Source organism: Schistocerca piceifrons, chromosome X (genome assembly GCF_021461385.2).
Source record: "Schistocerca piceifrons isolate TAMUIC-IGC-003096 chromosome X, iqSchPice1.1, whole genome shotgun sequence".
Lineage (NCBI taxonomy): Eukaryota > Metazoa > Arthropoda > Insecta > Orthoptera > Acrididae > Schistocerca > Schistocerca piceifrons.
This window is the reverse complement of record NC_060149.1, coordinates 14856587-14882821: the sequence shown is the minus strand read 5'-3', so window position 1 is coordinate 14882821 and position 26235 is coordinate 14856587. Positions and strand designations below refer to the sequence as shown.

The 26235-nt window shown below is 40.0% G+C and overlaps 1 protein-coding gene across 2 annotated transcripts in view; it reads left to right on the top strand.

Moving 5' to 3' along the window:
- Nucleotides 1–26235, top strand: part of LOC124721768 (inactive selenide, water dikinase-like protein) — a 152216-nt gene that overhangs the window by 43965 nt on the left and 82016 nt on the right. For both annotated transcript variants that reach the window (XM_047246878.1, XM_047246877.1), the window contains exons 2-3: nucleotides 1804–1908; nucleotides 18310–18458. In XM_047246878.1, coding sequence (XP_047102834.1) covers nucleotides 1804–1908; nucleotides 18310–18458 — 254 coding nt within the window. The remainder of the gene's footprint in view (nucleotides 1–1803; nucleotides 1909–18309; nucleotides 18459–26235) is intronic.

Sequence of the window (26235 nt, the reverse complement as noted above, 5' to 3'; positions counted from 1 at the left end):
ATTGTTGTCTTAAGTAACTCGAAGGTGAATGCATGGATAATTAGTTCCTCTGAAAACGAACTACCCAGTCCCACATAAAAATACACTGCCGTTTGTGCAAAGTGCAACACCGAGAAGGAATGACCCGAATAGCGCCACACTTTGTGGAAGTGGCAACGTGTGTGCAAGCAATATGTGCTATGTTTTGCAGCGAGATGGGGTACATGTAGGCCGAGCAGAGTCCTCTCATGTCAGTCAGACAGGGTCGGTGTTGTGCCTAGTGTACTCAGTGCAGAGCTGTCACAAGGTGGAAACAATACATTGAGTGCCAATATGCCTCGTTGACATCAAAGGGAGCTATATCAGCATGTGAGAGAGTTCGAATGGGGCAGAAGGATTGGTCTCCTGGAAACGGGGTTGTCATACTGTGACATTTTGGCTCGCACAGGGCATACTGCTACGACAGTCATGTGTCTGTGGAAGCAGTGGATAGAGGAAGGTCATACGCAGCGATGAGTGGGAACTCAACCACGGAACATGACCACAGCATGGGATGACTGTTATCTTGTCCGCATGGCCATCACAGACTGTAATCCACATGTTGGGTCATTGCTGGAACACTGCAACAGGTGCGAACTTGCCTGCATAGACTGTTCGTCGCCGTCTGCTGCAGGTTAGATTGGTTGCATGCATGCCATTACATCAGCTTCCATTGTCCAGAAACCACAAGCTCCTTCAACTGCAATGGTCATGTGAACACTGTCACTGGGCTGATGAGTGGAAACACGTAATCTTTTCAGATGAGTCCTGCTTCAACATGCCCTACCGTGATGGTCACATAAGTGTCCGGCAGTACTGTGGTGAGCGTAACCTGGAGGGCTGCATTGTGGAGCGGCATAGCGGACAAACACCTGGTGTGATGGTTTGGGGCGTCCTTGGTTACAACAACCGATCCTGCGTCATGTGTATTGCGGGCACTTTGAGCAGCAACTGGTACCTAATGGAGGTTGTGGTGCCTGAGGTACTCCCCCTGATTCAGGCATCTCCACAGGCCGCATTTCAACAGGACAATGCCCGGCCACATGTTGCGAGGAATGTACAGGCCTTGTTCAAAGAGTGATGGGTACCATTGCTTCCCTGGCCTGCATGTTCGCCAGATATGTCGCCCATCGAACGTGTCTGGGATATGGTTGGTAGACACCTGGTGCATCACAGTCCACCAGTAACTGGTGTCACAGATTTGTGGGCTCGGATACAAACTGTGTGGAGGAAATCTGTCAGGAATGTATTCAGAACCTTACTGATTCAATGCCATGGCATATAGCTGCTCTATTTGCAATGCATGGTGGCCACACGTCATACTGAATAGTAGGGCTCAAAGGTCGTGTACAGATTTGAAAAGTTAATCATTTGTTACTTCTCATGTACCTAACCTGTAGTATTAAATAAATTGAATTCACGATTTTACTTGATGTTGCAGTTTCCACAAACAATAGTACATATACTCCGCAAGCTGTCTAGTGTATGGCAGAGGGTTTGGGCGCTCTGAAATGAGATCATCAGTGGGATGTTAACCTTCATCTTTCTTCATTCGGAATCAGCTGGCTAATGACCCATCAGTCTTAGGATAGGCAGCACATATCAAACAGGGGTTAAAACTTTCTCTACCATTTGTATCAGTACATGACTCGCACCTGCATTGGTGTCTTAAATGTTTGTGCAGATTGTGTTGTCTTGATTTATCACCATTGATAATTTGTTGCAAAGTGCTTTCTAAAAATCATATTTCTCATTTTCTCATTTGTATAATGAAATTTATTTCAGATGCAGGTTTAGACTCAGCTGTAATTACTCTTCCCCGACATGGACTATTTTTGCTACAGACGACGGACTTCTTCTACCCACTGATTGATGATCCATATATTATGGGTGAGAATTTTTCAACACATTTACAAAAAAATATCATTGTGTGGAAGTAGTTATTTATTCCGAAGTGAAGCCTAAGATAATTCTGTGATACAAATTAGTATAACACAGATCATATCATTGTATGGTGGTGGTATTTAAAAAAATTTCGGGTAATCAGTTCAGAATTTTTAGTTTCCTACTGTAACAGGTTTTGTTTGTTTTTCTTCAACAGTTTGTCGTGCACACTGATCCAAACAACAAGTGTCTTGGTTGGTTAGAGCATGTTCTGTATGATTCTCTGTTAGGTTAAGTATTATGATGATGTGCATGTTAGTACAGTTAAGTTATGATATTGTCAACATTAAATTGTCCTCAATTTTGGTACATTCTCATGCATTCTTTTAATCTAAAGATTTATAAAGTGTTAATTTAATTAGTTCGTCCTATCTTGATAAGACGTACCACAGAAGCCTAACCTTTTATAAAATTGGGGCCATCAGTGCACTTTGTCAGAAATTTTGCTAACGAATTCTTTAGTTTTTGATTGTTGCATACATGTGTGGAATTTTGAAGAGCCCCATGGACTATGTACAGGCTGTACCACAGACATTGGAAGATCACTTGTGTGGCATGTCATCTTGCTGCCGGGATCCTGAATACCTGTCTGAGGATGGTTAGGTTGGAGTAGGTTAGGTTGTGAACACAAAGTACTAATGGACTCCCCTCAGAGCAGTGCATTGTCCTAGACACTCATTAAGGCCTTAGACCCATATTGGATGTATGCTATCATGTAAAGGAATGGTTCCTCAGCCCAGAGGTAATTTTGAACACCACAGTGTGTTGGTAGGTCCAGTTTTATTGGGTGTCATCTGCTATTTTTCCTTCTCTGACCTTTGAACTGATTGCAACAGGGGTACTCCGAAACATGGTACGAGGGACTGATGACCTCACTGTTTAGTCCCTTACCCCCAGTCATTCAACCAACCAAAACCTGGTGATGTGTGTCCTCTTTTCAATTAGGGACACCTTTCAGCAGTTAGAATTTCTCACAACTGACACTTCTGTTTAAATGGCCACAACAGGAAAATAGTTGACAATGGATTTCCCTCCATTATTATTCACAAGAGTGTTGGTCTTCAATAAATGTTGTTTCGTGATGGGAAAAGTAAAAGCTCAGTTCTGTTCCAAGAGTGCATTTTTGCTACCTGATTTTGAGACAAATGAAATTTATACACTAAGCTTATAACATTGTACATCTAATTATTCCATAAACCACTTTAAACACCTTTCTGAAAGAAGCAACAGTGCTTTACCTTTAATGGCTGCACATGCAGATTTCAGGAAACCATTTAGAGTTGAAGTCCGTCTGCAGACTATCTACGTAACTTATTTCAGCAATAATATATCATTGTATGGCACAATAGGTGCAAAATAAGTTTTTTCTTTTAGAATTGGTAATGTGGTGTGAACTTGAAAAAACAGTGTGTTGTAATAAGGGGAGAGTGAAGAAAAAATTGCAAATTTTTTTGAGTACTAGTAATAGTGTTCCATAGATTTCGTGTTTTGAATACAGTCAGAGACAGTTAGTGCTTATTTTCATTGTTTCCAACAAGAAGTGTCTAGTAACTACAGCTCTCAGCTGCCTTTAGTGAATTGGCAGTCTAGTTAAAAGTTGATTACTTAACACTCCACACTAAACTGTTGATTTCTTAGGATGGATAGGATGTGTGACCGCTGTGTACGGATGCAGGAGCAGCTCGCCACTGTTCGTGAAAAGCTGAATGTGCTGATGACCACGGTCAGCCGTCTTCAGGCTGCTGCCTCAGCGTGTAGTGGCAGCGGGGAGTCTGGTGCGTTGCATGGTATGCCCCAGGTGTTACATGCTTCACCCACAGTCCCTGCTGTTGAGACATCTTCACAGGTACTGGGCACAGTTGGGCCACCCTCTCCCCAAGGGGAGTGGCAGGTTCAACGGTGTTCGCATCGTACAAGGTGGAGGGTCAATGTGGAGGCTGGCCATTTGGCATCACCCACTCTGCCTGTGAGTGGACATATGGCCACTCCTTCGGCAAGGTCCAAGCAGGCACACGGGGGGAGGGGTTTATTAGTGATTGGGAGCGCCAATGTTAGGTGGGTGATTGAGCCCCTTAGGGAAATAGTAGAAAGGTTGGGGAAGAAGGCCAGTGTTCACTCTGTCTGCTTGCCAGGGGTCTCATCCGAGATGTGGAGGCGGCCCTGCTAGCGGTGATAGAGAGCACTGGGTGCACCCGACTGCAAATTGTTGCTCATGTCGGCACCAATGACTCCTGCCGTCTGGGTTCAGAGGTCATCCTCAGTTCATACAGGTGGGTGGCGGAGTTGGTGAAGGCGGAAAGCCACGCCCACAGGGTGGAATCTGAGCTAACTATTTGTAGTGTTGTTCCCAGAACCGATCGCACTCATCTGGTTTGGAGCAGAGTCGAAGGCTTAAACCAGAGGTCAGATGATTCTGCAGAGATCTGGGGTGCAAATTTCTCGACCTCCGCTATCGAGTGGAGAAATGTAGGGTCCCCCTGAATAGTTCAGGCGTGCACTACACGCAGGAAGTAGCTACAAGGGTAGCGGAGTACGTGTAGAGTGCACATGTGGGTATTTTAGGTTAGAGAACTCCCTCCCTAGGCCCGACAAGACGTCTACTGAGATGCGACAAGGTAGCAGTAGGCAAAACGCAACAGGGAATGATAATATTAATGTGGTAATAGTAAACTGCAGGAGCATCTATAGAAAGGTCCCAGAAGTGCTCTCATTAATAAATGGTCACAATGCCCACATAGTACTACGGACGGAAAGTTGGCTGAAATCAGATGTAAACAGTAGTGAAATTCAAAACTCAGATTGGAATGTATACTGCAGAGACAGGCTGGACAGTGAAGGGGGAGGTGTGTTTATAGGGATAAAAAGTGCAATAGTATTGAAAGAAATTTATGGAGATCTGAAATGTGAAATAATTTGGGGAAGGTCACAGTTAAGCAGGCTCAAACATGGTAATTGGATGTCTCAGTAGGCCCCTTGGCCCAATAGCTGTTGTGGCAGAACATCTGAAGGAAAATTTGGAAAATACTTATATTTCCCAACCATGTTACAGTTTTGAGCGGAGATTTTAATTTACCATATATATACTGGGAGACGGGTGGCAGGGATAAAGAATCCAGTGAAATTTTTTAAGTGCATTATCTGAAAACTACCTTGAGCAGCTAAACAGAGAACCGACTCGTGGTGATAACATATTAGACCTTCCGGTGACAAACAGACCCGAACTATTTGAAACAGGTAACACAGAACAGGGAATCAGCGATCATAAGGAGGTTACAGCATTGGTGATTTCAGCCGTAAATATAAATATTAAAAAAAAGGAAGATTTTTCTGTTCAGCAAAAGTGACAAAAAGCAGATTTCAGAGTATTTGACGGCTCACCACAAAAGTTTTGTTTCAAGTACAGGTAGTGTTGAGGATCAGTGGACAAAGCTCAAAACCATCATCAATATGCATTAGATGAGTATGTGCCAAGCAAGATAGTAAGGGATGGAGAAGAGCCACTGTGGTACAACAACTGAGTTAGAAAACTGCTGCGGAAGCAAAGGGAACTTCACAGCAAACATAAACATAGCCAAAGCCTTGCAGACAAACAAAAATTACATGAAGCAAAATGTAATGTGAGGAGGGCTATGCGAGAGGCATTCAACGAATTCGAAAGTAAAATTCTATGTACTGACTTGGCAGAAAATCCTAAGAAATTTTGGTCTTATGTCAAAGCTGTAGATGGATCAAAACAAAATGTCCAGACACTCTGTGATCAAAATGTTACTGAAACAGTGGATAACAGACTAAAGGCCAAAATACTAAATGTCTTTTTCCAAAACTGTTTCACATAGGAAGACTGCACTGTAGTTCCTTCTCTAGATTGTCGCACAGATGACAAAATGGTAGATATCGAAATAGATGACAGAGGGATAGAAAAACAATTAAAATTGCTCAAAAGACAAAAGGCTGCTGGACCTGATGGGATACCAGTTAGATTTTATACAGAGTGTGCGAAGGAACTCGCCCCCTTCTTGCAGCGGTGTACCGTAGGTCTCCAGAAGAGCGTAGTGTTACAAAAGAATGGAAAAGGGCACAGGTCATCCCTGTTTTCAAGAAGGGACATCAAACAGATGTGCAGAACTATAGACCTATATCTCTAATGTTGATCAGTTGTAGAATTTTGGAACACGTATTATGTTTGAATATAATGACTTTTCTGGAGACTAGAAATCTACTCTGTAGGAATCGGCATGGGTTTTGGAAAAGCCGATCGTGTGAAACCTACCTTGCGCTATTCGTCCACGAGACTCGGAGGGCCATAGACATGGGTTCCCACGTAGATGTCGTGTTTCTTGACTTCCGCAAGGCGTTTGATACAGTTCCCCACAGTCGTTTAATGAAAAAAGTAAGAGCATATGGACTATCAGACCAACTGTGTGATTGGATTGAAGAGTTCCTAGATGACAGAATTCAGCATGTCATTCTCAATGGAGAGAAGTCTTCCATAGTAAGAGTGATTTCAGGTGTGCCGCAGGGGTGTGTCACAGGACCATTACTATACACAATATATGCAAATGACGTTGTGGATAACATCGGAAGTTCACTGAGGCTTTTAGTGGATGATGCTGTGGTATATCGAGAGGTTGTAACAATGGAAAATTGTACTGAAATGCAGGATGATCTGCAACGAATTGACGCATGGTGCAGGGAATGGCAATTGAATACCAGTGTAGACAAGTGTAATGTGCTGCAAATACATAGAAAGAAAGATCCCTTATCATTTAGCTACAATATAGCAGATCAGCAACTGGAAGCAGTTAATTCCATAAATTATGTGAGAGTAGGCATTAGGAGTGATTTAAAATGCAATGACCATACAAAATTAATCATCGGTAAAGCAAATGTCAGGCTGAGATTCATTGGAAGAATCCTAAGGAAATGCAGTCCAAAAACAAATGAAGTAGGTTACAGTACACTTGTTCCCCACTGCTTGAGTACTGCTCACTGGTGTGGGATTCGTACCAGATAGGGTTGATAGAAGAGAGAGAGAAGATCCAACGGTGAACAGCACGCTTCGTTATAGGATCATTAAGTAATCGCGTAAGTGTTACGGAGATGATAGATAAACTCCAATGGAAGACTCTGCAAGAGAGACGCTCAGTAGCTCGGTACGGGCTTTTGTTGAAGTTTCGAGAACATACCTTCACCGAGGAGTCGAGCAGTTTATTGCTCCCTCGTATGTATATCCTGCGAAGAGACCATGAGGGTAAAATCAGAGAGATTAGAGTCCACACAGAGGCATACCAACAATCTTTCTTCCCACGAACAGTACGAGACTGGAATAGAAGGGAGAACTGATTGAGGTACTCAAGGTACCCTCTGCCACACACCGTCAGGTGGCTTGCGGAGTATGGATGTAGATGTGGAAATGCCATGGAAGCGTGCCATCTTGTAGAACTGGTGCATATCTATTTCGGGTTCACTATTCTGCTTTGACAGCTTGAGAAATAGCAATGCATGGATATTAAGCTGACACTAAACAAATACGATCACCAAATTATCATCACTAAAATTATACAAATCATCTAGTTTTCACTGCAGATGAAGATCGTAAGCTTTGCAATTAACAGTATTAGAAGTTAAAAATATGAACCATGGACTGACTTATGACTATGCAAAATGCCTGTCCAAGCATGCAGAGTAGTTGGGATGTAAATAAAATAGCTGGAATAGATTGCATCAGGGGTTTCATGAGCCAGTATCAGCAGCTCACCTTGCAAAAACCTGAAAAAATAGCAAATAAAGAGCAACAGCTTTTAATAAAGCAGATGTTATATAATTTTTTTGACTATTGTGGACACGCTGTTAATTCAAATGGTTTTGCAGAAGGCTAAATAAGCAACCCATCTGTTTTAGTTGGTTCTTGTGTGTTGAAGTGAACTCCACATTTGAATGTGAACCTAGCACAAGCAAAGAAAATCCAGTGGTTTTGAGCTGTAGTTGTAAGCCTACAATGTAAAAATCAGTGACCTATAGGCAAGCACAAGTGAAGCTCACATGACGTCTGGCTATTTTGAAAGGTAGCACCAAAAAGTAATACTGGGAGGAGAACAGGAAGATATCAATAATATTAACTAAAATGAATTGAACCAGGATACCTTTAAAAGCTGGAAAAAAGTGAAGAGCGAGTTTAAGGAAAATTAAGTGAAATCTGAAAAATGAACAAAAAAATTAGGTACAAGGTTACAAGAAAATTTATATTTCACGAAGTCTCTGATAGTGAAGTTCTACAAGATACATCTGATTCTAAAAATATGGACTTAAATAATGATTTAGACTACATAAAAATTGTGAACCCTTGAAGTTCACAGGAAAAAATGTCTTATTTGTAGGGCAAGTATAAGGGTAAGAAGACAAAAATTACAAAGTAAAATTCCTGTGGCCAGCTTTATTATTATTATTATTATTATTATTATTAAATATAACAGTTCTTATGGGAAGTTTCATGGGTTAAGATGACTTGTGAAATCTTTCAGTCCATAGAATAATTAAATTTCATTGTAACACAAGCTTCTGATGTTAACAATATTCTTAAGTATTAATTTTTTCTAAAACGAATGCAAGAAATGTAACAACAAAGCTAACTACCCATTGTTGACTCATTTATAGTGTATTGTAGGTTTGCAGCTGTAATTATCGCCTCAACAATCAGCGTGTACAGTAAATTTAAATAAATTCAATAATGTTTGCATTAACAATTGGAAGCAGTCAGTGCCAGATGTTCTTTGAGTCATAGCCAGATTGAGTTAGAATACTGAATAAAAATCTAGAAATGGTAGCACGTGAAACATGGCAAAGAGGAAAGAGATGGCTCTAAATGTACTACTAAAGCTTAAGGTCTAGATGAAATGGACCATATTACAAAGAAAACAGCAATTGCAGAGCAGTTTGGAATTCCCAAGTGTACTTTTACCTGCTGCAGCAGGTTCCAGAAACAAATTTAAATGACTTCGCGGCTCTAAGTCTAAACAGATTGAGACATTACTGCTAGAGTGGTTCAAACGTATGCGTGCATCAAACATACCTTTAAGTGGCCTTAAGATTCAGTCAAAAGCAAATGAGATTGGCAAAACTATTGGCATTGAAGACTTCATTTGTTCTGCAGGTTGGTTGTGTCTGTTCCAAAAGACATTAGTTTTCATCTGCATAAATTTGTGATGAGGCAAATAAATTTGATGAAGAAATGTGCGAACAGCTGGTGGCAGTAATTCGACCGATTGATGAAAAAGTATGCCTTGTGTGTTCGGTATGGATGGAACTGGACTTTTTTACAAACTTTCTCCAAATTGCACCCTGGGGTTAAAAAGTTATAAGTGTTGCGTTGGAGCACGCAGCAGTGTGTAACTGTTATTGTATGTAATGTGCATGCGAGTGAGAAGTTTCATCCCTGGGTTATCAGTAAGTCCAAGAAACTACGTTGTTTTAAAAACATTAATATGGGCTGCCTGTAACATGCAGGATCTGAACCTAACATGGCAAAGAGGAGAGACAGCTCTAAATGTACTTGTAAAGCTTAAGATTCTAGATGAAATGTAACAGAAAGGTTTAGTTTTTTTTCACCAAATGTGACAAGCCACATTCAGCCCTTGGACCGAGGCATTTCTCTCGTGAAGAGAGCTTATTACAGCCCTGAATTGGAATCTGCTTGATGCAACAAAACCCACTGCAGCAGCCTGGAACTCTGTGTTGCCACATCACATACAGAAGTGCTTTAGAAGAACCTGGAGGCATAGCAACACTCAAGATGTGCACAAACTAGATGATGCCACTTCACCTGATGAATAGACAGTTCTGTGAAATGTTGTGAACCCTGGGATTAGCTACAAGGAATTCATTAGTACAGACTACAGTGTTGCTGTTTGTGCCTCTGTGTGATCTGATGTGCCAAAACCTGTGAGAGAGATGCAAGAAAGGTCATCAGCAGAAAGTGAGGCGGCGAATACAGATACCATTCCACTACCTGTCAGGAGATGTCTAAAACTTTGGGCAGTTTAGAATGGTTCGCTTCAACATCTGAGGTCACTACTGGGTATACGGATGCTATAGTTACAATTGGTTGTGAAATTACAAGATACTTTCATTCCTGTGAACATCAGTGAACCATGCTTTAATTTTTTCCAAGTAAATAGTGTAATTTTGGCTTTCACAGTCACTTTATGGTATTACAAGTCTGCAGTAAAGTAAAGTGATATATACTATAGGCTATTATGCATTACTGTACTACTGTACATGTATACATATTAAAATCTGTTTTTTCACTTAACATGAATTTTGTTAACATGAACTCTTGATTTATTCTTTTGTTTTTGCTCCCTTGGGACACATGTTCATAAGGTTATATTGTATTATTATTTATCTTTCTTGCATTTTATATCTTTAGTGTTATTGGATTTGTATACACAGCTATTTTGTAGACCTATTACATCAATAAAATATATCTTTAGCTGATTAAAAAATAAAATCTAAAACCAAAGCTGTCACATACTGTCAAAAAATAACTTAATAAGATTATGCAAATAAAAAATAAACATAAGTAACATGATCATTTCATAACAAAAAGACAACTGACAAGTACAGTACAATATGACATATGAACCATGTCGTTCCAGCTAAGACGTACACTTTATAATGGCAAATCACCAAAATGAGCTCGTTCTGTAACTTGAATCACTTTGAGTAAATAAATAAATAAATAAATAGTGCAGCAAAAGATTTGGTAAGTAAAAAGTCATTGGTGTCTAGGTGTCGAAAAGATGCCTCATTCACCATTCAGTAGTACCCCATGTCAACAAGGGTATGCTTAAAGTGAAATGTAAAATTTTACTCTTTTTAATATTGTGATAACTATAGTAACTTATAGGACTAATTACAAAAATGAAATATCATCTTTCATAAGAAAAAATTAGAATTTAAAATTTGTCTAAATGTGCTCCTTTCTCCCCTAAGTAGTATTACGTAAGGACCATAACAGTATGCCACTACACATGGTAAGTACCATTATTTGTCGAAGCTGGTTTTCCAAACACCTGTGTGTGTATGCTATGTTGTCACGGTGTTGCTAGGCCATCCTTTAGTGCATGCATATTTCTGTCCCTCTTGTTTCATAGAGATCGTAGATCCCTGAACTGCACATTCCAGAAGTACAGTGACAAACTTAGTAGGTCTAATGTAGGTGCTGATAAATGAATATTTCCTTTGATACAGCACATTGTCTTTAAGCAGCACTGCATGGTGACACTTCATTTGTCAGCTTCTTGTGTGAGACTTTTGTAGAAGCCTCTTTAGAACCTTAAATTCTAAGAAAATACTGTCTCTGTTGTAACTGAGAGCAGCTATTACAGAAGAAATTATGTATACAAATTAAATTAAAGAAAATAAAAATAAGTAGGAACAAAACAGAAAGAGAGAGAGAGAGAGAGGGGGGGGGGGGGGGGGGGAGGGGGGGCGCAGATCTGTTATGTTTTTAAACGACCACTGTTATTTCACAGTTAACTGTTCATATGTGTTGAAGCATTAGTCATTGGGTCTTTAGGACTCTGATACAAGAAACATCACTTGTCAATTAAAATTTGTGTGGGGTCTTAAAAGTGCTGAGGTGATCAAGGTCTGCTCTTATTTCTGTAGTCTCATACCTGTTTTCTGCAGTGGTTTGGCAGAGAAGAAAGTCAGGTATATACATTGTGTCATCCACCTTTTACAAAGAATTGACAGGAGCAGCCAATGTATTGGGCACCTATAGCTCGAGATAGAAAAATTTTGTGAAAAAAACACATAATTAAAAGGTTTTTAATGAAATACTGCAAAGTTGATTTTTGAGACATTGGTAAATATGAAATTTTGTCAGATAAAAATGTTATGAAAATGAGTAATTGCAATCCTCAGATTTATAACTGTGTTATTGAATGTTGAAGTAGGGGTTTGACTTCTAATCTCCTCAAGGCTAAGGCCTGTGTTCAGTTTTAAAATATCAGTTAATTTCCCATGTAATGAACATTGATGGGACGATGAAAGTAGCAGCAATTTTGGCAAAAAAAGTCAAACTGGCAACAAAAGTCAGAGACTTTAGCTGGAAATACCAGCTAATGTTAAAAAACTAACATCGAATTTAGCAAAAAAAGGATTTGGAAAAAAAATAGCACCTAATCTGGCAAAAAGACCACCGCCAGATCTGGAGAAAAGCACTAAAATTAGCAAAAACAAACACCAAAAATGGCAAAAAGCCACTGAATTTGGCCAAAAAATTGAAATTAACAAGTAATTTGTCAAACTTAATAACTAAATTGGCAAAAAATAACACCAAATTTGGCAAAAATAATGATTTTTTTTTCCTGCCTCCTATCTATAGCCTTGTAGATCACATGTAGAAAGAAGGCAAACTAGACTTCACATGAATATTATTTGTCCTGACTCATGGTGATTCCTTTATTGATCTTCAGCTGTTTCAGTCCATGCTCATTTATTTCTGAAATTTTTACATCTGTGCAACAGTCAAGAGTAGATATTATGTTAACGTAATCAACAAAGTTATTCCAGAAGACAGATTCAGCATTCACACTTCATTTTATTGTCATCCATTTCTGTGCCAAAACGTGGAACAAACATCTTGACTGACAACTTCAATCAGTCTACTAGTTTTACACTGTATAAGATTTAAGAGGTTAGCAAATAACCTCTAGCTTTTGAGTTCATAGAACACTTATCACACTTCTGTTTGTGAGCAAAGAATTTTCTTCGCTTGAATGTGCGACACAGGTTTGCTTTTGTAGTAATTTTCTTATACTGTCACTGAACAGTGGTGAAATTAGTGTCCATATGTGAGCATCAGTTCATTAACAGAAAAGTCGAAAAATAAGAATGTACAGAGCAGCTTTAGTGGTTCTTAAGGACAGTGATATGTAGTATGGATAATAAGAGGTCTGTTCAAAAAATGCTGAAAGTTGTCTGCATAATTTTTCTACACTTACGTTTTACTTACTGTGCATGGGCTCCTTAGAAATATTCTGCTCCACAATTGATACACTACTCCGATCACTGTTTCCACTTCCTGGATCATGTGAAGTGCTGTCTGCAAGTTTTCTTTTATCTCATCCATCATTGCAAATCTTCATCCTTTCAATGGGGACTTCAACTTTGGAAATAAAAGTCTGCAGGGGTCAGGTCTGGAGAGTATGGAGGATGAAGCAGCACAGTGATTTCTTTTTTTGTGCAATAGCCATGCACCAACAGGGATGAACGTGTGGTTGTGTTATGATGAAATAGCCATGGAGCCATGAATTGTCTCACCACATATCGGGCAGTTTCCTTCTCATCAAGTTATCTCACAAGTGTCGCAACGCGTCACGATAGTACCATAACTGTAGAACCATATCTGATCACCAGTTTTGATTCTCTTGAGGAACATTTTGTTCTCATTTGTGTGATCTGAAAGCTCTTCACAGATTGCAAGGCGAAGGTCTTTCTGGTCTTGACGCATGAGCTGTGGGATGAACTTGGCAGCAACACAATGAATTCGAAGATGTTGCATCAGGATTTCACGATATGATCCAATTGAAATGTTACATTCTTCTCCAAACTCTCGGTCAGTCAGTTCTCGATTGATGCTCACAATTTCATTGACATTCCTGACATAAGCATCATAGTTAGAAGACTGACATCCTGAATGAGGGTCATCTTTAACTTCTGTCCAGCCATTTTTAGACCATCTGAACCATTCGTATAATCGAGTATGGCTTAAGCACTCATCGCCATAGGGTTTCTGCATCACTTGGTGTGTCTCCGTAAAGATTTTCTTGAGTTTCATGCAAAATTTAATGCAGATGCATTCCTCCTCCGAACTCTGCCATCTCCACATTCACAAATTGTGGTACACAAATTACGCATTAAGTGCAGGTGTGTGCAGGGATGCCAACTGCATTTTGCTCCAGCACACCAATGGCGTGAAATTAACGAATGTTATAGAAGTTTTTGAACAGACTTCGTAACCAGGGATGCTCCATGTACAGTGGCATGGGAGCCTGTATATAATACAACTGAAAGAATGTCCAAACAAATCAGTGGCTATGCTAATAAATCAGTAAGGTGTGAAAGATCAATAAAACACTTGGACGAAACATATAAGCATGTTCTTTCCAGGTTTTCGTACTGTTGAGTGACGCTGCTCAGTAGATGACATGGTGGCCATGGCAGTAGCACTCTCTTCGTGAATGCAGAATGCAATGGAAACCACTGCATTAAAGACACGTAACGTGTATCCACAGGACATGTGGCCTGTAATTGAAGAAGTGTCATGATGATCTCTCCATTGGCAAAATATTCCGGAATAGTCCCCCATTCAGATCTCCGGGAGGGGACTGCCAAGGGGGAGGTTACCATAAGAAAAAGATTGAATAATCAACGAAAGGATAACGTTCTACGAGTCGGGACATGGAATGTCAGAAGCTTGAACGTGGTAGGGAAACTAGAAAATCTGAAAAGGGAAATGCAAAGGCTCAATCTAGATATAGTAGGGGTCAATGAAGTGAAGTGAAGTGGAAGGAAGACAAGAATTTCTGGTCAGATGAGCATCGGGTAATATCAACAGCAGCAGAATATGGTATAACAGGTGTAGGATTCGTTATGAATAGGAAGGTAGGGCAGAGGGTGTTACTGTGAACAGTTCAGTGACCGGGTTGTTCTAATCAGAATCGCCAGCAGACCAACACCGACAACGATAGTTCAGGTATACATGCCGACGTCGCAAGCTGAAGATGAACAGATAGAGAAAGTGTATGAGGATATTGAAAGGGTAATGCAGTATGCAAAGGGGGACGAAAATCTAATAGTCATGGGCGACTGGAATGCAGTTGTAGGGGAAGCAGTAGAAGAAAAGGTTACAGGAGAATATGGGCTTGGGACAAGGAATGAAAGAGGAGAAAGAATAATTGAGTTCTGTAACAAGTTTCAGCTAGTAATAGCGAATACCCTGTTCAAGAATCACAAGAGGAGGAGGTATACTTGGAAAAGGCCGGGAGATACGGGAAGATTTCAATTAGATTACATCATGGTCAGACAGATTCCGAAATCAGATACTGGATTGTAAGGCGTACCCAGGAGCAGATATAGACTCAGATCACAATATAGTAGTGATGAAGAGTAGGCTGAAGTTCAAGACATTAGTCAGGAAGAATCAATACGCAAAGAAGTGGGATACAGAAGTACTACGGAATGACGAGATACGTTTGAAGTTCTCTAACGCTATAGATACAGCAATAAGGAATAGCGCAGTAGGCAGTACAGTTGAAGAGGAATGGACATCTCTAAAAAGGGCCATCACAGAAGTTGGGAAGGAAAACATAGGTACAAAGAAGGTAGCTGCGAAGAAACCATGGGTAACAGAAGAAATACTTCAGTTGATTGATGAAAGGAGGAAGTACAAACATGTTCCGGGAAAATCAGGAATACAGAAATAAAAGTCGCTGAGGAATGAAATAAATAGGAAGTGCAGGGAAGCTAAGACGAAATGGCTGCAGGAAAAATGTGAAGACATCGAAAAAGATATGATTGTCGGAAGGACAGACTCAGCATACAGGAAAGTCAAAACAACCTTTGGTGACATTAAAAGCAATGGTGGTAACATTAAGAGTGCAACGGGAATTCCACTGTTAAATGCAGAGGAGAGAGCAGATAGGTGGAAAGAATATATTGAAAGCCTCTATGAGGGTGAAGATTTGTCTGATGTGATAGGAGAAGAAACAGGAGTTGATTTAGAAGAGATAGGGGATCCAGTATTAGAATGGGAATTTAAAAGAGCTTTGGAGGACCTACGGTCAAATAAGGCAGAAGGGGTAGATAACATTCCATCAGAATTTCTAAAGTCATTGGGGGAAGTGGCAACAAAACAACTATTCACGTCGGTGTGTAGAATATATGAGTCTGGCGATATACCATCTGACTTTCGGAAAGCATCATCCACACAATTCCGAAGACGGCAAGAGCTGACAAGTGCGAGAATTATCGCACAATCAGCTTAACAGCTCATGCAATCGAAGCTGCTTACAAAAATAATATACAGAAGAATGGAAAAGAAAATTGAGAATGCGCTAGGTGACAATCAGTTTGGCTTTAGGAAAAGTAAAGGGACGAGAGAGGCAATTCTGACGTTACAGCTAATAATGGAAGCAAGGCTGAAGGAAAATCAAGACAACTTTCATAGGATTTGTCGACCTGGAAAAAAGCGTTTGACAATATAAAATGGTGCAAGCTGTTAGAGATTCTGGAAAAAAGTAGGTGTAAGCTATAGGGAGAGACGGGTCATATACAATATGTACAACAACCAGAGGGAATAATAAGAATGGACGATCAAGAACGAAGTGCTCGTATTAAGAAGGGTGTAAGACAAGGCTGTAGCCTTTCGCCCCTACTCTTCAATCTGTACATCGAGGAAGCAATGATGGAAATAAAAGAAAGGTTCAGGAGTGGAATTAAAATACAAGGTGAAAGGATATCAATGATAAGAATTTGCTGATGACATTGCTATCCTGAGTGAAAGTGAAGAAGAATTAAATGATCTGCTGAACGGAATGAACAGTCTAATGAGTACACAGTATGGTTTGAGAGTAAATCAGAGAAAGAACGAAGGTAATGAGAATTAGTAGAACTGAGAACCAGTGAGAAACATAACATCAGGATTGATGGTCACGAAGTCAATGAAGTTAAGGAATTCTGCTACCTAGGCAGTAAAATAACCAATGACGGATGGAGCAAGGAGGACATCAAAAGCAGACTCGCTATGGCAAAAAAGGCATTTCTGGCCAAGAGAAGTCTACTAATATCAAATACCGGCCTTAATTTGAGGAAGAAATTTCTGAGGATGTACGTCTGGAGTACAGCATTGTATGGTAGTGAAACATGGACTGTGAAAAACCGGAACAGAAGAGAATCAAAGCATTTGAGATGTGGTGCTATAGACGAATGTTGAAAATTAGGTGGACTGATAAGGTAAGGAATGAGGAGGTTCTACGCAGAATCGGAGAGCAAAGGAATATGTGGAAAGCACTGATAAGGAGAAGGGACAGGATGATAGGACATCTGCTAAGACATGAGGGAATGACTTCCATGGTACTAGAGGGAGCTGTAGAGGGCTAAAACTGTAGAGGAAGACAGAGATTGGAATACGTCAAGCAAATAATTGAGGACGTAGGTTGCAAGTGCTACTCTGAGATGAAGAGGTTAGCACAGGAAAGGAATTCGTGGCGGGCCGCGTCAAACCAAGACTGATGACAAAAAAATATTCAGAGAGATCAGTTCAGACATTGGGATCTGGGTTGTACAGTTATCTAGCAACAGTACAACCCTGCTCTGTTCAGGCAAACAAAGTTTTTTTATGCTCTATCACAAAAGGTACAAAATTCCGCAAAAACCAGTACTTAAAACAATTCTGATGTTATCCATGCATTGGAATGAGCTCCATAAATTACACAAAAATTTAAAATGTGCGTAAAAGCTGTTGACTTTTTGTGTTTCACAAGAATGTGAGGGGTCAACATGTTATCTAGAACATTCAAATGCAATAAAACTATCAACTGATCACCCTCTTCCCCTCCCCCCCTCCTCCCTCCCCCCTCCCCCTCCTCCCTCCCCCCTCCCCCTCCCCCCTCCTCCCTCCCCCTCCCCCCCTCCTCCCTCCCCCTCCTCCCTCCCCCCTCTCCCCCTCCTCCCTCCTCACTCCCCCCCCCTCACTCCCCCCCCTCCCTCTCACTCCCCCCCCTCCCTCTCACTCCCCCCCTCCCTCTCACTCCCCCCCTCCCTCTCACGTAGTAAGTCACATTGCAGTCATCTTCAGTTTTCTTCTCACCTCCTCGTCATCCTTTGGGACAACAAAGGGTCGAGCTTAACACAATTCTGCAAACCATTTGCAAACATTCTTTTTTAGAGTGATTGATTAGTGAAAGTTAACTGACTTCAGGCATTGTTGACAGGACATTCTTTTATGAAAATCATGAGGCAGTCATTAACCTTAATGTGACATTTTCGTTGTTTTGCAACACTGCTCCTTCAAACGCTCACTGTAAACAAACTGCTTATCCAATTTATGAGCTGCCATTCTTTTAACAAAGGGAAATGCCTAATTTGAAGGTCATAATGGCAAATCTCAGTAGCATCATGTTGCAGTCAAATGTAAAAAAAACTTAGTTTAACTGTAAATTTCTCTGATATTTGTTTTAAATGTTATGGTTTTATATTAGCTGTAAGAGTGAATTTGCTAATGTTCTTACCATATCCTCCAATATGCATAGAAATACTAAATTTACATTTGTTTTCCAGGAGGCATTGCATGTGCAAATGTCCTTAGTGACTTATATGCCATGGGTGTGTCACAGATTGATAGTGTGCTGATGATTATTGCGCCCTCTTCAAAGTTTAGTGACAAGGAGAGAGATGTAGTATTACCATTGCTGGCTAAAGGATTTCAGGTTAGTATCAGGTCTGTGTGTGTGTGTGTGTGTGTGTGTGTGTGTGTGTGTGTGTGTGTGTGTAAATTAAAAGCTCAGCACAGTAGTCAATGAGTACATTATAAAATCTGATGTGTGTATTGTTTAGTATGTTTTTCACAGAGTAGTTTCCAACTTTTACTCGGTTAGAGGTATATGAAATATCTGATGTCAGTAGTAGTTCAGTTCATTTTACTTGGAGAATTATGTATGAGAAAGTATTGTGCAAGATCAGTGCTGCCCCATTTGTGTAGTACCGAGCAACAGCAGATTCGAAGAATAATTTCTGAGCTGTATTTGGGTACCTAGACAACCTATAACTCCATACATGCTGAGACCTACTGGTGTGCATTTATGTAATAATTTTTTTTTTTTCCCTTAAGGAAAGAGCTACTTTAACTAACTCTTGGGCCATACATGTTGTAATATTGTTAACATAGTGATAGATTTCTGTTGTTTCTACTGTTCTACATATAATTGTTTTCTGTTTAGCAGTAATTGAACTGTGCTGTTTAAATAAGTATACTTGTCCAATTTTTAACTTCTTTCATTCAACTGTTGTTTTCCAAGAATCATTACATGTGCAACTGTTACTTTCTTCGAATTTTGAATGTCTATATTTTCCTGTTTAGTTACATACAGCTATTAAAAAGCAGTGGTTCTAGTGTCATATCTTGTATTAAAATTGAACATAAATAGAATTGTTTGAAGTTAGAATTTTCCATGTTTTTTAGAGGACAGTTGAGAGGGGGAAGAGTGGGTACAAAAACCTGATGCACTTTGAAGGAATGTTGGTTCTTAAGCTAGAAACTTGAACATTAGTCATGAAACACCTGGTACAGTGTAGGGTCCCAACACACACATACATCATCAGCATAATGTAAGAACGTTAATTAGTGTCAAATGTTACTGATCACAAAATACGGATGAATCAATAAAGTTCCATACTATAAGTATTCAGGCAAAATCTTTGAAATCTCTGGGGGGGGGGGGGGGGGGCCTTAGGGTAAAATCTACATAATCTACAGTACACACAAAAATCAGGCATTATAACACACTTATCAAGCTTGTAGTCTTGTATGCTGGCGAAATGCTTACACACTACAGAAAAGGTGATCTGGAAGGGATGAGGGCTGTACTGGAAGTACTTGACCTGACGTATGGATAGCAGTTGTAGTTTCAAACAAACGGCGTGGTAAAAGTACCAGTCTTATAAAGCTTAAGTTTGAAGTTTGGCAATGCTACGTTGTCCAGTGTTTGTTTGGCAGCCACCAATAGTGAACAGTCTGTGAATCTGTAAATTTGGATAAAACTGGTCATTGTTATGTGGTACAATAGTGCCATTTGAAAGGTCTTAGTCCTACTGTTAGTTCTGAGCTACATTCTGCTTGGAAGGACTCTGCTCCTTTGTTTACAACAGTCAGGTATTGATCAGCAGAGTTTAAGTGAGGCCGTATGTCCTGCCAAGGTGAATGTCTCAGTGGTCGACCAACAGAAGTGACAGTAAAGAAATCATGAAGAAAATCCACAAAATGGTATTGGGTGACCATCACTGAAAGTGCATGAGCTAGCCGACATTGTTGGCATTTCAAAAAGTGCAGTAAATTACATACTCACTGAAAATTTGGACATGAGGAAGCTGTGTGCAAGATGGGTGCTGTAATTACCCACAGTGGAATAAAAACAGTATTGTGAGGATGTTTCGCTCGAGTTTTTGGTGATGTTGCACTGGAATAAAGCAAAATTAGCGTGTTGATGCACAACTATGGATGAAACATGGGTACATCAGTTCACACCTGAGACAAAGGAACACTCAAAACAGTGGATTGCAAGAGGTGAATTGGCTCCAAAGAAGAAGAAGACATGACTTTAAACAACTGCATTTAGTAAGGAAAAGTTTGTTTCATCATAATAATGCACCAGGTCACGCATCCATTATCGTCATGGCCAGAAGCAACGAGTTGAAGTTATAATTGCTTTCTCATGCACCCTATTCGTCAGATTTAGCCCCCTCTGATTAATTTCTGTTTCCAACGTTGGACAAATGGCTTAGTGGTAAAATCTTTGCCGAAAAGGAAGAGTAATTCTACAGTTGATAGCTATTTTGTGTAGCTCAGTGGTTCTTACTATAAACATGGGCATCAAAGCTATTGAACATCTCTGGGAAAAGCATATTGTACTGAAAGGAGACTATCTAGGGAAATAAAGACTTTTCCCCCAAATTTTTGTGGTTTCTTTGTTAGGTCAGGTATTTCTCTACGACATTCCTCATATCTTGAAAGAACAACACAGAATTCTAAGAAAGATACTCAACCCCAAAAAACAGAAGATCGATATAGACTACATCCCAAAAAACGCTATCAAATCTTGTGGCAGACATCAGGAAAAGAAGATTGAAATTTATGGGCATATCTACGGTCTCCCAACAACACGATTCACAAAATTGTGATGTAAATAACAACAAACTTATACGGCCAAAACGTGGCAAATGGGAAGTACTGCCAGGAAATAAAGTCATCACCAGGCCAGAGACTGGAGCAAGAAAAGAATCCACAGAGGAAAAGTGAAAGCTGCTTGGACACTATGATGACTGGAAGATAACAGGTTTGCATGATCCAAAGTTATGCAAGTGCACCTAATAAGACAAACATTCCCAATAAACGGAAGAGCATGTTGTTGAGGGAATGTATTGCACAGAACAGTGTGAAACAGAATCCCAGCAAGATCAAAGTCTGCAGTTCCCATCACCGCATTAAAGAGGCTGGGAGAAGCTTAAAAGCAGATGGGGAGATGTCGCCCTGCAGTTTGGATTCCATCCCAAAAACCTGGTTGTCAGATTGGATCATATTCTTCTTTACAATCAACAATGCAGTGAATTAGAAGGGAAACTGAGCTCTAGAAACTGTCTACTGATGAAACTAAACGGACCATCAGTGGAAAAGCACCCTAAGCTATTAAAGGCCACTCCTGTGGGTCCTTTCTCCGATGGGAGAGTATACATCAGTATGGAAAGTGTCACCTCACACAAAGCAAGTAGATGTTGAGGCAGCAAGAATTGTTACTTCATGCTTGAGACCTACACCTTTGACCACTGTTTAACCCCTTGTAGGTGTAAGTCCACCCCGAATCAGAAGAGCAGTCACTGCAGAAAAAGAAAGGAATATGCAAACACATACCCAGTACATACAGTATGTATCCACACTGTTGTCACATTATGCCTGAGGTCGAGAAAGTGTTTTGTGAAGACAACTACCTCTGTAACAGTTGCAACTGAGACCAGGACACACAAGTCTAATCCTGCTACCAGATTGAAAGGGGAACTTCCTGTGACCCACATGCTCACATAACCCACCAGGAGAACATTCAATTGTCTAAGATTTGGAGTCTCCAAACGCAAAAACACCCTAAAGAATGGGGATACATAGGGGGTGACACAAATGTGGAGAAATCCTCACACACCACCTACTCCTCTGCACACTTTTGGACATAGTAATGTGTTTGCAAGACTTAAAAGGGAATGGTCCAATCCAACATGTTGGAACCTGCCCTGAAATTTTTTATGCAGGAAGAATACAGTGAAAGAAATGCACTGTCAAAAATTTTAGCTGCTAAGATCCAATGCAAGCACTTCAAAAAATATTGAAAATTGCCAAATTCGTACTCAGCCAGATGATTGGAGAAATGTAGACCCCTTCTCAAGTTGTCGTAGACACTGCATGCGCAACATAGCAGACAAATTGCCTTGGTTGACAGCGCAACACTTTACAGATAACAAAACACAATCTGATTGTAATTTCGAAAGTCAGTTTGCTTCCATTTATAGTTTCTCTGACCCAGTAGTTCAGTTAATATTCACTCGATTTGCAACTCATTTAGTTATCTGTAATCATTACCAGTTGCTTTCTGTGTTATTGGTAACAGCTGACAACGGAAATAAAACGTAAATAATATGCATTGTTTTTTCTTCATATTTGCCTGCTAATAGCACCTGTCTTTGTGCAGGTTACAGTTTCCCAGTAATGGAAGCCAATTAACTTTCTTACTCTCGCAAAGATGTAATTTGAAGATTGTGGTATGCAATCAAAATTGCCTACTTCTCCTGAAGGCCTTCATATATCTTACTTTGTATCTAATTTCTTGCACATCCATTTGAATGACGTCAGCATTTTGTTAGAACTTTGGAAATACTAGAAGAAATAGGAAATAAGTGACAGTTCTGTGAATTGGTGGTTTGATTGAAAATAGCTATGCCAATAAGACCTACAAGAAAACATTCATAGCCTGAAGAACATGTGTACTGTAATAGCTTTCAGTGACAAAGAAAAGACTGTATTTTTGCTTAAATGAAGGACAGAGAAAATAGTTTAGGAGTGTGCAGAACTGGTTTCATTTCATAAAATCTGGAAGTGAATTATGTAAATACAGGAGGGAATTACATGAAGTAAGAAATACGAACCAAAAATGAACTCTCAAAAGCATGAAAGAAAAATATTCATAAGATTTATAACTGTTTGTAACAACCTGGCCTATTGAGTCACTATGTCAGGATAGGCAAGAGAAATGGTGATGGAGTGGGCAGATTCATGCTGGAGCATGCAGTGAAACAGTGGTAGCATTGGCAGTTGTTTATTTGAGCAGCTTTGTACAACACTCCTGCCCGCCTCAGGGTTGCACAGTGTGTGCAATCACAGCCGATGGCAGAATGTGCTGTCAACCCTATCACATCCGGTGACACCTGTTCTCCTGGGTCACAGAGGCTGCTGCCGCAGCTTCCTTGGGCTGCCAACCATGAAGATGAGTGCAGACTACCCAGGCCCTTCAGAGTAGTGTCAGCTAAGCACCCTCACGCATACTCATTGTCCTTATGTCATGCGCGTGGGTGTGTAAAGTGAGGCTAGATGTCCTGATGCCAAGCAGCAATGCCCTGGTCACCCCCAGGGGTAGACCAGGATGGTGGCTGAAGACATTCAGATGGCTAGAAGACCACAAGGATGTCCAACCAAATTGTAGACAGCTTGCAATCCATCAGCCGAAGTCGCTCAGAAGGTGGAGGCTGTCTGGACCCCAGTTCCTCGGATTGGTGGATCTTCCCCAAGTCCAGCTGCCACCATGCCACAGGTAGGGCGTGCGTTGTGTTGGAACTTGTTGTTTACTCCATCACACTTGTCCTGTCAGCTTATCCTAGTGTTCTGTGGCCTTGGAAGAGTTGCTAGGCCCTGTTAAGTTTGTGATGTGCAAGTCTCTCGGTGGCGTGCAAGTGCCAGAGGTACAAAATATTACTTCACTCTTCGTCAGACTGTGTTAGCTGTTGCATGTGCTCGATCGATGTCCAGTGTCGTAAACTCCCGTCTGCTCAAAGTGTTTTGTTGGTATGTGAATAACTGTCTAGTGGCTTACTTGATTAGCACATAGGCCAGACTAGCCTCTACTTCCTGGCCACGCTCAGTACTTGGCTGGGGCACAGCACACTGCCCCTCTATCGGAAGGTTCATCCTGAATCGAGGAAGATGAGTCTTTAGTTTAAATTATGCTCAGGGGGAAAAAAAACACCTCTGTGCTATGCAGGTGGCAACACCCAGCTCCAACTGTGGGCTGTCCCACATGGGTTTCTGCCTTATCCACTACTAACATGAGCTTACTCTCAAAGTGTGGTCTCCAGGACCTTATTACAACACAATCTAATGCTTATACTATTTAAAACAGAGATTCTAATTCCTGCAACTCGCCCATTTAGGATCAAAGAAACGTAACTACAAAAAGTGTTTTGAGATAATTCCATTTAAAAGTTTTGTCCAAAAGACTGAGTACTTTCTAATAGTTTTTCAGAAACCTTTCTATGGTAAATAAAAAGTATACTTTATTGACTGTTGTTTTCTACTAGGTGTTACATATTTTAGTCACTCAATGGGCACTAATGAAATATTTAATGAAATTATGCATGCAGTTACGTTTGTCTGATCCTTAACTTAATGGCTCCTGTTGTATAACATATGAACATCAAACAAATAATATGCAGCTTTAAACAATATTATCATGTTAAAGATTACTTCAGTTATGTTAATAGTGTTTTTTATAAATACAGATTACACGGAACAAGCTATGGGAATGTGCGTCAGTGCTTTCAGTGAGTACTAGAAGCAAGAAAACTGTTTTCCAGCACGTTTATCATCAGTTTATGATGGAGAATACATAAAAACCATTATTATTTTCACTTTGCATTATTTGTTTGCAGTATCATTGAACTTACAATAAATAATTTAGAGGTAACAAAAATATTTGGTTTCTAATCTTCACATAACAAACATAAGAAAAATAATTGTAACGAAACACAGTGCTCCCTCACACCTGTTTTTCTGTTCGTGGATTACGGTTTCAAAAATAATACAACACAGACATTTAAATGAGCTAGAATTAGTGGTTTACATGAAATAGCTAAGGTGATGAACTAGCAACAATAATAAAGGAGACAAAACCAGAAAATACATACATGAATTCTATTCCTGTGATTCCTCCACATTTTCCTCATTTTCTAAATCATTAGCAGCATTTAGCCCTTGAAGTCTAATACCCTTATTACATAAATCTGTAAGATCTTTTTTTCTTTTCTTTACTTATGCAGAGAGGACTGTCATATGCTAGGCACAGAGTATTGTCTTCAGGTCCCGAATTTGAAGAATTTCGTAGGCCAGGTATTTCCTTGGTATGCAAAACTAGTCACGATCCTCGTAGGAATACTTGAAAAACATCATGTCAGGCTGCCTATATTGCATCCTAAGCCATTTCACAGTTTCTCCGTTCTCAGCATTTTTCCTATTCTGAATTATTTTCTTATGAAGCTGGTTGAAATCTAAAATTTGAGTGTTATCCATTTCTGTCACTCTGTACTTGTTGGAAGTCATTCTTACAACTGTATACAAGCCAATGGGAACAAAAACATCCACATGTTTACTTTTTCTTTCAGGGCTCGCATGCACTGAGTCTACTTCCATTTGTGAGTGTCCAGGCTCAAAAAAGCATTGGTCGACAGTTGGAATGCCCAGTGTATTCATTGCATGCAAACACACAGTGCTCATGTTGGCATTCCTGTTCTGGCCCCCGCATGTATCAGAAATCAAGGTTATTGGTTTTCCTTGTGCATGATTTTTCAAAAAATCCCATAGACATGAAGCCACCTCTATGGACCTCCTTTTTGCTGTTGTCTCGTCCCACATGTAGCAATCGGTTTTGTTTTCTCCTACACTAAGAACAGTGAGATAGTACACAGAGAGCCTTCTTTTATAGAATACTGCCTTTGCATTCACTTTAGAGCAGTAAAGCACAGCTTGTAAGTAAAATTCAGCTAGCAAAGATTCGCCTTTTCATGCACTTTCTTTCTTAATGTTCTTAAATTCCCTTGCCATTTATTTCCTTTTCAGATACCCTTCCCGTTCCCTTTTAAATTCTTTGTCTTCCTTTTCCTCAGCCGAAAGGTGTGAAAACTTGAAACATTTATCTCTCTCATCTTTTTGTGACCTGTGGAATTTCAGATTAAATTCTTTTATGAACATAGCATTGTTCCTGATATAACTCATACAGTATTTTAATACTCACATCAGTAGGTAAATAATCTGCTGTACACTCTTCTTGTAATGAGAAGGAAGGGTAGGAAAACTCTTAATGTGTTTCCTTATAGCCTCTTTACTTTCTTCGGGTCTCTCTATACCTTGCTTATGACATCCTCATTGCTCTTTCTCAGTTAGATGAAGTTCATCTCTTGTTT